We start from the raw sequence: 14,814 nt of genomic DNA on the forward strand, positions 1-14,814 counted from the left end.
CACTCGCTTGTAAATAAGGCAGCACGCAAAAAGGAGCATCCTTGAATATGAAGAAACATGGAAGGCTTTCTTTTGGTTGGTTTTTTTTAATCTACATTACATTTGAAAAACATGAACTTATTGTGATTCATATTTACTCGTTTTGTTCATTAGTATTGTCAAGTAGAAAATGAGACTCAAAATGAACACATTAACAAGCGTGTGGGTGCTGCTGTTTCGATGAGCGAGCGACGGACTCGGCCCTCACGACACTCGGAAAGACGAAAAGCCCACATGACCTTTGCGAAGGCTCAACTTTGGATGCGTCTCGTGAGAGCGCTAATGTGGCCGGCCACCTGTAAGCGCGCCGGCATCAAAGGCACGCCAGCGAGCGAGCACAGGAGGAGCGCTCGCTCGCTCGCTCAGTTGGCGGAGGCCGCTCGAGACGCAAAGATTGACAGGCTTCCGCTCGACACGGCGGGGAACCTCTGGCCCCCGACGCGCGCGCTAACGAGAGCCGGGGCCTTGTGATGAGCGCTAATCGCCGCAGACTCTTGACCCCGCCGCCAATGAGGTGGGCGCCGGGGAAGGCGAGGCGGCAACTTCCCTGACCTGTGCGTGAATATGTCACGGCGGCTGACGGAGGCATCGAGCCGCAGGGTTCATGTTCAGTTCAGACGCTCTGTTAAGGGGGCTGGCTGGGATGGCTCGCTCGCTCGCTCGGTTATTATCGGCGCCACATTTTGCAGCGGCGAGGGAGTCGAGACACAGTCGACCGTGTGTGTGTGTGAGAGGAAGCAACATCACAGCATGTCTGTCTGTCTGTCTGTCTGTCTGTCAGGTGCGTTTATTGTTGTTTGCGTGGCTGTGGAGTGTGCGCTGGGCTAGGGTACAGACAGGAAGGAAGAAAGAAAAAGAAAGAAAGACAACATTGTCGCTGCCTGCGACAGCAGCGCTGCCTTTCAACGTGCACCAATGACATCAGCCCAAAGTCGTTTCAATGTCAAACTTGACTATGTCCAAAAAATGGGTTGGTTATCTTGCGCTTTGTGACGTCAAAGGAGTTGCTTTGGCCAAAAGTGTCAACTTTCCTGATTGTGAGGCAGAATGGCGGCCCCATTCTTTTAACTGGGCCCGCTTTTGCTCCTTAACTTGCAGAGTACAGGGCCCCGACCGATATGAAAAAGAGAAGGGCGCGGTCCCGTCCAGTTTGGGCTGTTAGCGAGCGCCTCTGGCTTTGGGAAGTGGACAGGAGAAGGAAGGCATTTTTCTCCTTTCTTTTGTATCTACCTGCAGTGTAAGAATGACACCACGCAAATGGGGCTAGCGGCATCTACTTGCTCCAGTCCACTTTGGCAAAGAAGGGGTGCGCTTTGATGTCGTCCGCGCCGGCCACTCCGGCGCCCAGCCGCTCGCTGGGGTTGTACTGCAGCAACTGCCACACACACACACCAAAGGGAGGGAGGGGAGGGGAGGCAGCCTTCAACGACAACGATGCCACTCAACGGCCTTTGCTAACACGCAGGCGGTGTTCCTCGCAAGCCGGCAACGTTTTTCACCGTCTTCTCGCGCGCACCTGTTCCAGCAGCGATCTGGCTTCCTCCGACACAGACTCTGGGATGTCGAGTGCCGTGTGGCGTCCGATTCCCGCCGGATGGCACTGCAGCAGCGACTGCGGGGAGGAGAGATAAGCATCAGCGCAAACAGAAAGAAAAGGGGGCAAACGGGACGCCCGCCGAGCGCGGGAGCTAAGGGAGGACGACGCCGCACCTGAAACAACAATGATGACGGCCGTTCCGCTCTTCTTGGAACTGCCCGTGCGCACGCGCGTGTGTGTGTGTGTGTGCGTCACAGAATGGAAAACAAAACTGTTTTTCATCATGGCAATTTTGGAAAAAGTTCACTGGAATGGTTAACCAGGCGGGGGGGGCGGGATTTTGAAAAGCAAACGAGTGCACTCGGCCAAAAAGTGGAAAGGAAAAAAGTGGGCGAGCGAAAGGCAGCTCAAGACCCCTAAGTGCACACACTAAAGCCTTATTGTTCAAATAATTGACAATAATGGCCAGTAATCACCGCGAGCAGCGGCGCATCTTCCAACGGCACATGTAAAAAAAACACACGCACACGTACAAAACCACTGCGCACGTGTGTGTGTGTGTGTGTGTGTGTGTGTCAAGCCGTGGCGCTTTGCTTTGTGTGCCCCCCCCAGCTGGATGTGTTGCCTGGCTGGCTCCCTCCCTCCCTTTCTCTCTCGATACCTGCTGCAGGACTTCTGGCTGGGTTCCTGGCTGCAGTCAAGAGCGCCTTAGGCAAGATCTTATCCTGCAAGGATCAAGAGGCACTATTTGCGCTCGTGTCTGTGTGTATCTTTGCCAGACGTAATCATCAAAGGAGACATCTGTGCCGCTGACTTGTTGTTTTTTTCCCCAGGTAAGCGCGCACGCATATTGTTCGACACCCCCGACTCGTGTTCGGGACGTTGATGGGCACCCTTGATGGCTGATAAGGAAACATGCCCACTGGCAAACAGTTACATTCTATTTCAATTGAATAAACAATGAAAAATTGAAGGCCCCGTTTTGCACATGCACGGTTAGAACATCACTTCTGTTGCACCAATCCATGTCGCGAGGAATAATAAAGAAACTCCAATGGATTCAGCCTTTGATGAGGCGGCCGCCGCGCATTGCATTTTCCAACCAGTGTCTAAAAAAAAAAAAAAAAGTCAAAGTAATGTCATAGTAGAAGAAGACAGCGCCAGGAGGCGAGTCTGCTCACATTAAGCCCAAACAAGGTTATGAAGAGCACGCAACCAAGCAGTTTCTCACTTAGCGCTGGCTCTTTCGCAATCGTTTGACGGACAAATGTGAGCTTGGGCAAACGGCGCATCGCAAACGACGACGCAACACGGAGGAGTCTTCAAAAGAGCGACCCTGGCGCCACACGGCCCCGGCCCCTCCCCCTTTGGACCGGCCGAGCGACGGTGACTTGAGAGAGCTGCCCCGGTCTTCACCTTCAAGGCCCGCGTAAACTCTGCCACGCCGCGGCAGCCAGCAAAGGGGCCCGCCGAGGGCCGACCCCGTGGCCCGGCAGATGGAGCTCAAGCTGGGGGAGGAAGTCACACCGACACCCCTGGCGCTCCCGGAGAACCGCAGCGAGAGGCGGTGGCGTCCAAGACGCACCGTGCTCGCTCGCGCACATGATCTGGCAGCTCCAATCGAAATGCCAATCAACATCCCGTAATACCCGAGAAGCCAAAGGAAGGAGAGGAGAGGACAAAACAAAAAAGCCCACTCGGCCCTTGTTGGACTCACCGTGCTTGTCAGCAGCTCAAAGAGGATGGCGCCCAAACTCCACCAATCGCACGCGGCCGTCTCCTCGCCGGTGCCGCCCACCTCTGAAAAAGAGAAACGCATTTGGGGGTCCGTCAAACGGAGCGAAATAATGATCCACTTGCACTTCTTTTAAAAGAAAGAATCCGATCGACTCAATGCGCGGCGGCTACTTGAGTTTCAAAACACTCCACATTGTCCCAGGCCGACATCTTGAATCGCTCCGTCATTCGGCCAACTGACACGCTTGCTTCAAAATGAGCGTGCGCACATGCGGAGTGTGTGTGTGTCATAAAAGCGCAATTTGCATCATAAAAAAGCAGTTAAATTGAGGCAAGCGTCTGCGCGGCAACTTCACGCCATCTGCATGACCCGACCGACCGACCGAGCGAGCGACCTCCCGACAGCAACCATGCGCACATTAAGAAATGGAAAGCGCAAATTGCGCAACGGGCTTATGTTCTCTTTGTGCCGTTTGAGGCGTTGCCATCGACGGGGATCTGAGAGTCCTATCTCACGGATGCTTCCTACACCTTTAAGAAAAACAAAGAAGAAATGAATAAATAATAAAAAGCAATGCGTCCAAATTGGACACTGCGTGGAGTAAGACAGAAAAGAGCGAGAGCTCTTTTGCCAAAGTCAAAAAGTGCGCATACTAGTACAGTAGCTGCGCTTGGAAGCAGATGGCTTCAACTTTGCTTTGGTGCGCCTCCTGGGGGGGGGGGTTGTGCTCGCTCACCCAGGGGGGGGCGCCCGTGACCCTGTGTGCGCCCAGAGATCAGGCTTCTCAGCTGGGGGAACACGAGAGACAAAGACCCCTGCTCTCCTGGAGGGGCCGTGTGGCTCTCTTGCAGCCAAGGTTAGACAGGGCTATGATACTGTTGCGCACACACACACACACACGCGTGTGTGCGTGCGTGCGTGCGCACACACTTAGCGCTAACTGAGCAACCAGTCTTCAGGGCTCCCCAGGACTACTGTTTTGACAACCAAGGAGAGAAGATCGTCATTGAACGGACTAGTGATACCTGCGTAGCCCTTAGCTGGAGGGGCGATGGTCAACACACACGCACACGCACACACTCGCACACGTCTGAGAGCAAGGTCGATGTCATCACAATGGATTAATGTCGAAGGAGCCGCAGGGAGAGTACAGTGAAGCTGGCTACACTTACCGCTCTGTCAGAGCGATGCACGGAGAAAGGGAGACAGAGGATGGGGCAGGGAGGGGGCGGGGGGGGGGTTAAGCGCCTCCAGAGGCCACAGGTCATCGCAGAGCAACCCTTCCGCAGAGTGACTGCGCCTTCAACTGGACTGCGTGCCAAATATTTAAGAACAATACAGCACACACTGCGCTGGCTATCTCAAATCACGTGGACTGAGTCTCCTATGGGCCGTAAGGAACTCTCGCTCGCTCTCCTCTCCCGTCCCAAACACTTGAGGAAAGAAGAAACGCCGTTTAAGCGGACGGTGGGATGATGTCGCGCACACACACACAATTATCAAAGCAATACAGAATGATGCGTATGTTTTACGATGGTTGTCTGTGGACACACTTGTCAGCTTTACCTGCTGAAATATTCAATCCAAAGTTTCCCTGAGCTGTCCTTCCCTCTTCATAGAAAAATAAAAGGGGATTCAATTTGCAAACATTCAACTGCTTGTTTACGTTTCATCTTGTTTTCTTTGACTAATCATAATTAAGCAAAACATTTGCCATCTGATATTTATTAGCGCTGACCAAATGGTGAGAAAGTAAATAAGCACAAGTGCAAAATAAACAGATTAAAACACTGCCACTGGATTTTTCCAAGTCCACTCCCTGCTCGTCTGTGTGTGTGTGTGTGTGTGTGTGTGTGTGTGTGTGTGAGAGCGTGTGCTTTCAAAACCTGTTCCTCTCCTTCTTTCACACACACACACAAAACCATAGAGAGAGCAGACCCCCTGCTAGCTCTCTGGCAAACACTCATAAATCTGTCATCAGGAATGAAGCCATAGAGCTGACCCTGTCTGGATAAACAGCAATACAGAACAAGGGCAAGAGAAAACACACACACACACACACACATAGTTGGTTGTTTGGAATGGCAAGCATATATACATGAAATGAATAGACGTGTTAAATTCAGATTTGTATATTGGACAAAAGTGTGAAAAAAAGAGCAATAAAGGCAGACAGGCAGGCAGAAAGCGAGCAGGCAGGCAGCACACGCCCCCTACTGACGGCCATGCTTCCAACGCAATGAATACCATCAGTGGCGTTCAAACTAACAATGGGATTTTTGGGATGATCCTGTACATGTTTTTAATGAAATGTCTTTGGCTGTAAGAAGATATGATAAACAAAGGAAGTAAAGCACAAAGCCGAGCCGCAGTAGCCCTGGTGTTTTTTTTAATGCGCGGGATTATTCGGATTATTGTCTTTAGGTTATTTGATCAATTCTCTGCCTCATCGCCCAAGACGCTGTGTGCAGCGTGGCTATTTCTTGTGTTGGCCTGTTCACAAACTAAGGGCATTTTTAACATAGAACATTTGATTTATAGAAATAAGGCTACTTTTTTTTAATTATTATTATTATTATTATTTGGGTTAGGCACAACCAGTTAGAAAATATTCTATATGGAAAATATGGATTCAGTTGACAATGTTTTCTTTTAAAATATAGTTTTTAACCTGATAATTTTTATTTTTTTTAAATGCCTCTCAAGCCTTGAGGTCATCGACTCCACACAAAAAAATAGTGATGATTGTTTGCACGTGTCGTGTTTGATGAGAAAACTTGAACTGGAAATGCAATGAAAAGGACATGGAATTTATATACGTAACGGAACAAATGAGGACAGATTACAGGTCACCTACCTCACCTTGTAGGAAAAGTCAAGAGTATCAATTTGATAGCGTGTGTTGTTTTCAGCAAGAAATGTGAATTCCGTCCGAGTGTGTGAGAATACCGAAGCGCAGAGCGGAATTACTCATTTGGTGGCAAGCGCTTTGCTTTGGCCAGATTTTGAGCAGCCTGCCGGCGAGGGCCGAGCGGGCCGAGCGGCTGGACTCACTGTTGCGCAGCAGCGCCCTTTAGAGGACCGCGACAGCATTGCAACAACATTTGAGAACTTCCCACCGAGACTGGGACGGAAATGCACTTTCCCGTCGTTGATTCATTTTTTAAGATTTTGACAAAGTTGTCGGAACCCTCACGACAAGGCTAAGTCGACAAATAGGTGAAAGGAGGTCTCACCTGGCGCGCAATACATGTTTGCGCTGGCCTCTTTGTCGCACGACTCCTCCACATCCGCCCAGCTGCAGAAGTAAGTCAGCTGAACATGACCTGAAAGAAAAAGAAGATTTGGGATTTCAGCACCTCTCCCGTCAAGCGTCACTCGGACTTTTCCAACCGTCGGCCTCTGGACGGGCACTTCCTTGCTTGCGGCCACTCCTTTGCGAATCCGTTTCAAGCGCACCGCCCGGGGGCGATTACTCCTGTTTAGCGGCTCGCCGTTAACGCCATCATTAGAACTAATGGTGTCATTAGGTAGCCGTGGCCATTAGCCGGGGCTAGCCAGAATGATCCGGCGCGCTACTTGCTTGATGGGCCCTTTAGAACAATAATTACCACGGGGGAGACTAAAACAGCCACTCAGCTAATTAGACGCTTGCAGATAACGAGGTGGAGAGAGATGATTGTGGCACGACGAGAGAAGAAAATGGGGAGGAATGTGCAGGCCAGCGACTAAAACGGCCTCTGCTTTTTCTTTTGCTGGGCAACTGATCAGATGAGAGAGGGTGCTCGCCAGACAACAGCTCAAATATAGATAGACAGATAGAAAATGGATGGAAACATGTATGCTCCCCTCCCAAGCAGCAATCTTTCCACACACACACACACACACACATTGAAGTCTATTATCACTTGTGCGATGCTTGATAAAGTTGTCCATTTGAGTTTAACAGCCGCTCTCTCGCTCTCTCTCACCTTGGCGATCGAGGAGGATGTTGTCGGGATTGAGGTCCCGGCAGATGATGCCCTCGCGGTGCAGACAATCCAGCGCCGTCAGCAGCTCCGCTGCCCAGCGACAGACGTAGGCCTCCGGAATTCGAGCCTGCGACGCGGCCAGCGACAACTCGTCCAGCTCGGCAAACAGCCGCGATACTTCTTGGTGGAACTCGACTTCGGCGGGCTGCGTGCGGCCATGTGGTGATTTCTCACGGGCCCGAGGAGGTTGGACGTCCGCGACGGCACCGCCCTGTCTCTCTTTGTCACCGAGGACCGCGTCGAGCAAAGAGTGGTTATTTGAGGCCTCAGCCGGCATTCTTTCTGGCTGCTTTTGTCCAAAAGTCAAGCTGTAGTCATCCCAGAGGGAGGTCAAGAGGGATGAAGACGCCACACCGGGGTCAGGTTTTGCCTGCTGCCCTTCCTCTTCCTCGGGGAGTTGTAAAACATCCGGCTTGCTTGACCTTTGAGGGGAGGCGGCCGCCTCCGGGCCCGGACGCGGCGCCGAAGTCTCCGACGGCTCTCGTTGAGAGTCGGCGGGCTCGCTCACGACGGGGAGATTGACCAAGAGGTCCGGCCGATGAGCCTCATCCTCTGCGGCCGCCTCTTCAAAAGAAATAACCGGCACTGACTCGTTGGAGTCTTTATCGCCACAATCTAAGCCCCGTAGCTGAGCACTGTGGCGCTTGACCTCCAGAGCCAGCTCTTGAAGGTTCTCCACCACGGGGGGCTCTTCATGGGACGAGGGGGGCAGCTGGACCTGTTGCTGGGCCTGCGGCTGGGCCTGCAGCTGGGCCCGCTCCCCGTAGTCTTGGCAGGTCACCTCGCTCGCGCTGTCTTTGCTGTCGATGCGGAAAAACTCCATGGGCGTGCGTTTGGACCCTTCCAGAGACGGCAACCCGTCCGAGGAAGGCGGTGGGCCTACGGGGTCGCCCGGCTCCGGACAGCCGAAGGACGACGGCGGGCTGTCGTTGCCGAGCAGCGAGCGGCTGCGCGAGGAGGCGCTGGCCGTCCCGCTGGCCACGTCAAAGGACACTTCCCGCTCGCTCGTGGCGTCGTCCACCTCCAAAGCGTCCGGCTCCACTTTCTCCTGCTCGTACTCGTTGCAAAGCGTTAGGTAGCTATTGGTGCACTCCTCCTCGGACGTTGCGCCAGAGTCTGGGTGGGCCGCCACTTTTTGGCGAAGCCTGGCAAAGAGGCCGCTTTTACGAGGAGAGGCAGCCGGCTCACCGACTGGCTTGTTTGCCTGCGCCGCAGAACGGGAAGCGCACGCGGCGAGCGGCAAAGAAGAATCCTCAGCCGGGCGCGGCGCAGCCGACTGCGGCGAGTGTACGGCGGCCGTATGGCTCTTCTGGATAAAAGGAATGTCGAAGCTGTCGTCCGGGTTGCAAGTGTGCAGGTACTTGCCGATGTGGGACCACAGCTTTCCGCCTGCAGTGGTACACACAATCAAGGAGACTTAGGCATGGTCGAAATCAAAGCTGGCTTATGGACTTCTTTTGAATGAATACATACTGCTGGCGGGAAAAGAACCCAAAGTGCAAGCACACAGAAAATAAGTCCAAGTTTGAGCACCGCCCAAAAGGCGAGAGCGATGCAATGAGGCCCGCCAATGTTGGCGTCGCTAATGAAGCGTGCCACCACCTGCTATTGCAATAATGACCTGGGACGCGCACAGCCATCTCCAGCAAACATCTGCCCGGGACAAGGGCACGCGGCAAGAGCGGCTCAAGTCAAGCGTCTTACCCTCGGCGTGGCCCAGCAGCAAGAAGACCGTGTCCTCCGAGTCGATGAGTTTCTTGAGCTGCACCATGTGCGGGACCGAGCGAGGCGTGATGCTCTTCTTGGCCCGGCCGCAGTCGCTGCTCTTCCTCAAACCCTGACGGAGGCCAAAAAAGGATCGGAGACATTTTGGATCGTCACCCTCTCGACGATACACACTTCCGCAAAGGCAAACGTTGGGGAAAACGGCTGATCCTACTGCCCCCCTTACAGCTGGGAAAGTTGCGAAACGCCCTGACAATGCCCCCTGGTGGCCAAGCGCACACCAGAAGGCCCCTCAAAGGATTCGTCATGACGAGCGAGCGATTGAATTATTTTTCTTCTGACTCCTGTGCGGATGGCGGCGTGGCAAAGGCACCATTATCGACTAATGCCAGGGATGCCCCGACTCAAAGTCAGCGAATCCATCAAGCTATACAAGCGTGTGTGACTTTCAGAGAGTCGCACAAATCCAGTTCACATTGGCAGCAAGTGTCCGCAGATATGTCTCCATATGCGTGTGTGTAGTCATGTGTGCCCACACCGCACGTTGACATCTGGCACGCGTCTCACACCTGAGCGCAGAGGAGCTGACAGGGACAGGCCCATTAGAATCAATTACAGCGGTCACCGACACCGGCGCGGCGGGGCAGGGCGGGGCGGGGCATCTGGCACACTTCACACTCACCATCATCAAGACAACTACACCACCAGACTTACTTTCATGACGAACATCTCTCCTGTTCTCTTGTCCATGACCAAAAGAACCTGCCAGGGGGAAAGGAAAGGGAGAGGCTCGTTAATAGGCAGCTTACAAACGCACGGGCTCGTCTTCCACCCGAGAGCAAAACGGGAGAGGGGGATTAACCCGTCGGGCCCCGCCGCGTTTGCCGGGCCAATGTCACAGCCGCCCAACACTGATTTAAGCACATTAGGGCTCAAATGATTAGCCGATTAGCCGAGCAGATGGGTGCAAACAAATGAGTTTGCGGTCAATTATTGGCCATAGACACGTAACATTTCTCATTTCATTCGTTGACATTGCAATGCAAGTGGCGCAGCCAGCCATCCACTTTTTGTCCCAGATCATCTTCAGTGGTTTTGGTTTCATTTCAGTCTTTGTGCATTTACTTTTCGAACGCTGCCTTGCCATATGTCAATCAGAGTAAGCGTCCGCACTTGCCAACGAGTTTCTTGTTTTTATTATGATATAAGGAGGTTTTATGATTCAATCATTTTTTTCCGCATGTGTCAACGGTTTCAATTAACGAGCAGATGTCGCCGGCGCCGTCCTTAAATGCTGACCTTCCTTTCACACGCGCCACCAATGTTCCAATTTCCTTCCTTCCTTCCTTCCCTCCCTCTCGCCCTGCCTGATATCTTCATTTGCGCCTCTTTTCTGTCCTCACATCATCATCGCTCTCGCGCTCCATCATCAGCCTCTCGGGGGAGAGCCCGAGCATATGTGCGCGACCCGGTGAGTGAGTTCTGTGCGTGCGTGTGTGCGTGCGTGCGCTCTTTCCGCGTGACCCTGGCCGGGACCAAACAGGTGCGGGCTAAATGGATATGAATGGAGATGTGAGTAAACAGAGCGGTGTCGCTAGCCAGGGCGCTAATATAATTAAGACACAAACATCAGGGAGGATTGGGGGGGACGGCGGCAGGGCGAGGAGCTTTCTCCATCTGTCTCTTCTGTCCCCATTAAAAGTGAAAGGTGGAAGGATGAGACGAGGAGGGCGGGCGGGCCGCTCAGCGTTTTACCACGACTCCAATTGCCAAGCTGCTTTGAAAGTGATGGAGCGGCCGAGTCGGGCCGGCGGCGCTCTCGTGTCAACATTCTCCTTAAGGGTTTTACGCGCGCGTGTTGAGGATCATTGATTCGGTGTCGCGCGGCGCTCGCCGAGCCGCTTGCCAAGTCATTTCATGGCTGAGTGGGGAGGCTGCTTCGCCGGCAGCTGGCTGACAGAACCGGCAACCCAAACTGACCTTGGTGCTAGTCATAAGCGCCGCTAAACGTGTGGATACACGCACGCACACACGAGCTCTCTAGAATATTATCAAATCAATCTTCTGTTTTATTGCTGAAGGAGGAGAGGCCACACGGGGACACGCTGTCCATTATCATCAGGACACGAGTCAATGAATGTTTTGCACTTGCATGAACAAAGTGTCCGGTTGAAGACAGACGCAAGCATTGGTGTATCACCTTGAGCCCCGCAAATCCACTGCCATTTTTTTCTGTTGAATCTAACTTGTGCTCCCTATATACAATAAGTGTCAGCGTTTTCTGGGTGGACTTCCATTATCAGAAAAAACGTCCCGACGGCTCGGTCCCTAACCCCTGAAAGACAGACGGCCCGTTTTTCCAACCTTTCAGCGACTGACCTTATCGATGACGCCCACCACCCGGTAAGCGGCGAGATCATCGGAAAGACTGTGCTGGCTCCCTCTGCTGGTGGACGCGCAGCAATGCGCCCCCACCACCTGCAAGCCAAACGGTCATTCCGCCAAGATTGACGCACACCTAATGAACGAATCAAACAACCGGTGGCTCACCAGCGTCTGCGAAGGCGCCTGGCCCATGTCGGCGCAAAGATGCCGACTGGATATTTGCTCTGCTCGCATCAGGTACTCGGCCGTTTTTTTCTTGACTGCCTCTCGCCGCGTGGGGCTGGGCTCACCTGCGTTGTGATGTTCATTCATTTACATTTCGATGGGCATTCGGGAAGAGGAGGTCAAGGAATAGCCAATCCTGCCTGATCCCCCCACTCTCACCTTGAACACCTTGCAGCAGCAGGTCCACTCCACTGCGGTAGAAGGAGAACGCCGCCCGGTAGTCCTGATCCTTCTCCTTCTGCGCAGCCACGCAGATAAGCTGGCTGGCTTTGTCCAGGTAGTCGGCCTTCAGCTTCACCTTCTTGGAGAAGAGCGACGCGCGGCCAGCCCGAGGGACCTCCGGCTTCGAGGCCAGGGAAGCGGGCGACGGGGGGCGGCGGAGACGGTGCAGGGAGGGCAAGTGAGGACTGCTGCTGCTGCTGCGGCTACTGCTGGCGGCGCCCCCGTGCGGCTGCTTCGGGGAAGTGCGTCCCAAGGCCACGCCATCGTCGAGCTCGGCCAGAGACTCCGTGCCCACGGCCAGGGAGTTCAAGTCGCTGCTGTCACCGGACGGGCCTGGAAAATGTGTGGATAGAAGGAACATACCTATGCTTGAATGTGAATTGCAGCTCTCATCCAATTATTAAGAGCAAGAACTCAAGCTTTACCGCCATACTCTGACGTGATTGTGAAATCTTTTGCACAGCTGCGGTCGCGTTGAACTGAAGAAGAAATCCAAATGGATTGTAAGGATTGTGAGAAAAATGTCCACGCCCACTTTTTGATTTTTACATTGTGACTTGGAAGAGTCCAAGGATCACTTCAAACTTTCAGCGTGACTGCTCGAATGTCAGCTCAGCAAGGCCCTTGCAGATAGAAAAGTAGTGCTTTGGCATCCTCTTGTGGCCGAGCAACATTCAAGGCTTTTTTTTTTTTTTTCACAATAGCATCATCAGTGCGGAATCAGACTTAGAAAAACTGAAAATAGGAGCACCTACCATCCGAGCTGCAGTCCGACGAACCGCCAGCCAGAGATTGGGAGAAAGACTCGGACGGTCCGATGAGCTCCGAGCCGTCGTGGACCTCGCCGCCCTGGACGACACGTGTCAAGATTGGGGGCTCGTGCTTTCGTGCGTGTGCATTGGATGGAGCCGACGTCTTACCTTAAAGAACTCGCGGATGTGCTGGCTGCTGTACAGAGCGGGAATGTTGGCAGAGAACTGCAGCAGATCCTCCAAGCACTGTCTCCTCTCCTCAATCACGGAGTCATCAAAGCGACCTCCACGTCAAAGAAGAGACATTTTTCCATATAGTGTCACCTTTGAGATTGTTCCTAAGAAACAACTTTACAAATTGGCTCTCTCATCATCAATGGCTAGGAGGCAGAACAAGATCTCACTTTTTTTTTCCTTCTAATTTTTAGACATGAGAGAGCCAAGACAAATGTATTTGATACAAACTTACCAAAGACCTTGGCCTTGGCAAAGGGAGGAAACAGTTCCGATTGGCTGCAAACAGTCTTGTGCAGCTGCCAGAGGTTGTGGTGAAGTTTCCGAAAGTCGCTGTACCTTTTCCACACCGTTATCTGGACAATAGTGACAGACAGCGCAGTGCGATGGGGTCAAACTAAACAAACAAACTCGAGTCCAGATCCACAGATCCAGTAGCGACTTTTCTTTACTGTGCGCGAGAAAGTCGGCTCACTCCCCGTCACGTTGAAGTCATCCTTTCTCAAGACAGTCATTAACATCATGCTGAATGCATTAGCGCGGCTTCCGGGTAAGCGTGCGCTGCTGCATTCCCAAGTGGACGTCGTAACTCAAAAGCCAACTCGACTAGTGTGGCCCACCCTAGTCCTGCGTGAGCCGTGTCTCCCTGTTGCGCAACTCACCGGATTCAAAAGATCAGGTGATCAACAAGCTCTGTGGAAACCTCGAATGATTTGAATGTGGTGTGCTGCGGCAAAGAGAGCATATGGTGCTTGTTGGACCAGTGTTCCCTAGCTCTACACCAAGTCATGAGTGATTCCCACACAAGTGAAAAATGTTTGCAAGTCTTACCTCTTGGACGTCTTCGGTGTTATTCCTAGAAATGATCTGTGCAAAACCAGAAGAGGAGTCAAGATTGTAATCCAATTGTTCTTGTGGGGGCTGAGCGGGGAGGGGGACAATGGATGCATTATATGGTGAATGACCGGCGGAAGAGGGAGACATCACCAGTAAATTTGAAGGTGATGGTCTGTGTCAAACTGCTGGCTCCTGAATTACCCCCACCGGGATCAATAACTTGTCTATCTATCTATTTAGACTAAATAAAGAATAACGCATTGATCAACTTTTATCAGTAGTAGTTTGACATTTGAGTTGGATAAATGACATTTGCTTAAAGTATCAAATAGTATTTATCCCGAGTTTTGCCCTTACGCACATTTCGTATTTCAGGGTTGCTCTATCCGTCAATCATCTCTGCGTACGCAAACTTCTTACTTCCACGGTATTCCTGACACACCGCTGCGCAGATCGCGCATTTCTGAACACAGATTTCAAAATTCCTGTACATAATGTGAAGATAAAATTGGAACACGCTGTCCAGCCATAGCAAAGTAGATTCCCCTGTAAATGATAAAAATCCAACCTCCTGGGTCCCGTCGCGAACCACTTCGCTACGCAGTTTACGCATGCCTTTGAGTCAGGTTCATTTAGGGTTGTGATGGCAAATGCTTAAGCAATTACATAAGCCCCCAAGAATATACTCTTGGTCATTTTAGAAGGAGCATAACCTTATGAACACACAAATGCAGCAACACTGCTATGTTGTCGTGGATAGCGTTAGGCGTTCGCATCACATTAGCTCGATTAGCTTAGCTCGTGCTAGCTGCATAGCACCATCTTTATTAGCCACAGCTGCCAACTCACCCGCGCGGTCACTTTGTAAACTGTGTAGCCTTTCGAGTGTTTCGTGGGCTCCGTGACGGTATAAAAACGAGCGAAATCCCCGTTGTCCCGCTGCGATATCATTCTGATAAGAACATTGCCGAAAGCTTAAAGCCGGCCAGCCGGCGACGCCGTACACATGCATTCACTATGACAGCCGCGGCGAAATGCCAGTAGGAGTGAGAGCTCTCTCTCTCTCGAGCAGATCTATGAAGTCGTTAC

At 52.4% G+C, this 14,814-nt stretch overlaps 1 protein-coding gene across 14 annotated transcripts; it reads right to left on the reverse strand.

Moving 5' to 3' along the window:
• Positions 1-76: 76 nt before the first annotated feature.
• rps6kc1 (ribosomal protein S6 kinase polypeptide 1) lies at positions 77-14,790 on the reverse strand. Of its 14 annotated transcripts, none has more exons than XM_061269871.1 (17): positions 14,575-14,790; positions 13,720-13,809; positions 13,124-13,244; positions 12,823-12,938; positions 12,658-12,751; positions 12,328-12,381; positions 11,840-12,235; positions 11,621-11,745; positions 11,450-11,548; positions 9,785-9,832; positions 9,050-9,182; positions 7,286-8,734; positions 6,551-6,640; positions 3,294-3,376; positions 2,238-2,301; positions 1,556-1,651; positions 77-1,414 (listed from the first exon to the last, which is right to left on the reverse strand). In XM_061269871.1, exons 1-17 carry the CDS (start codon positions 14,674-14,676, stop codon positions 1,266-1,268), a joined length of 3,309 nt encoding a protein of 1,102 aa, XP_061125855.1. In that variant the 5' UTR covers positions 14,677-14,790; the 3' UTR covers positions 77-1,265. The 14 variants fall into 14 exon arrangements, 12 of the variants coding, with proteins under 12 accessions (XP_061125855.1, XP_061125854.1, XP_061125853.1 ...); XM_061269870.1 differs by having other exon boundaries at positions 77-1,405; positions 11,840-12,265; XM_061269869.1 differs by having other exon boundaries at positions 11,840-12,265.
• Positions 14,791-14,814: the final 24 nt, after the last annotated feature.

This window comes from Syngnathus typhle, linkage group LG22 (genome assembly GCF_033458585.1).
Source record: "Syngnathus typhle isolate RoL2023-S1 ecotype Sweden linkage group LG22, RoL_Styp_1.0, whole genome shotgun sequence".
In the NCBI taxonomy this organism is placed as follows: domain Eukaryota; kingdom Metazoa; phylum Chordata; class Actinopteri; order Syngnathiformes; family Syngnathidae; genus Syngnathus; species Syngnathus typhle.

What these genes read in the sequence shown, in the direction of transcription:
- rps6kc1 (XM_061269869.1), bottom strand. Translation starts at nt 14,676, where the DNA reads ATGATATCGCAGCGGGACAACGGGGATTTCGCTCGTTTTTATACCGTC. An exon ending in GTCGGACTGCAGCTCGGATG is followed by an intron (nt 12,382 to 12,657) that starts GTAGGTGCTCCT and finishes TTTCTTCTTCAG; the next exon opens with TTCAACGCGACCGCAGCTGT. An exon ending in GCTGCTGCAAGGTGTTCAAG is followed by an intron (nt 11,746 to 11,839) that starts GTGAGAGTGGGG and finishes ATCACAACGCAG; the next exon opens with GTGAGCCCAGCCCCACGCGG.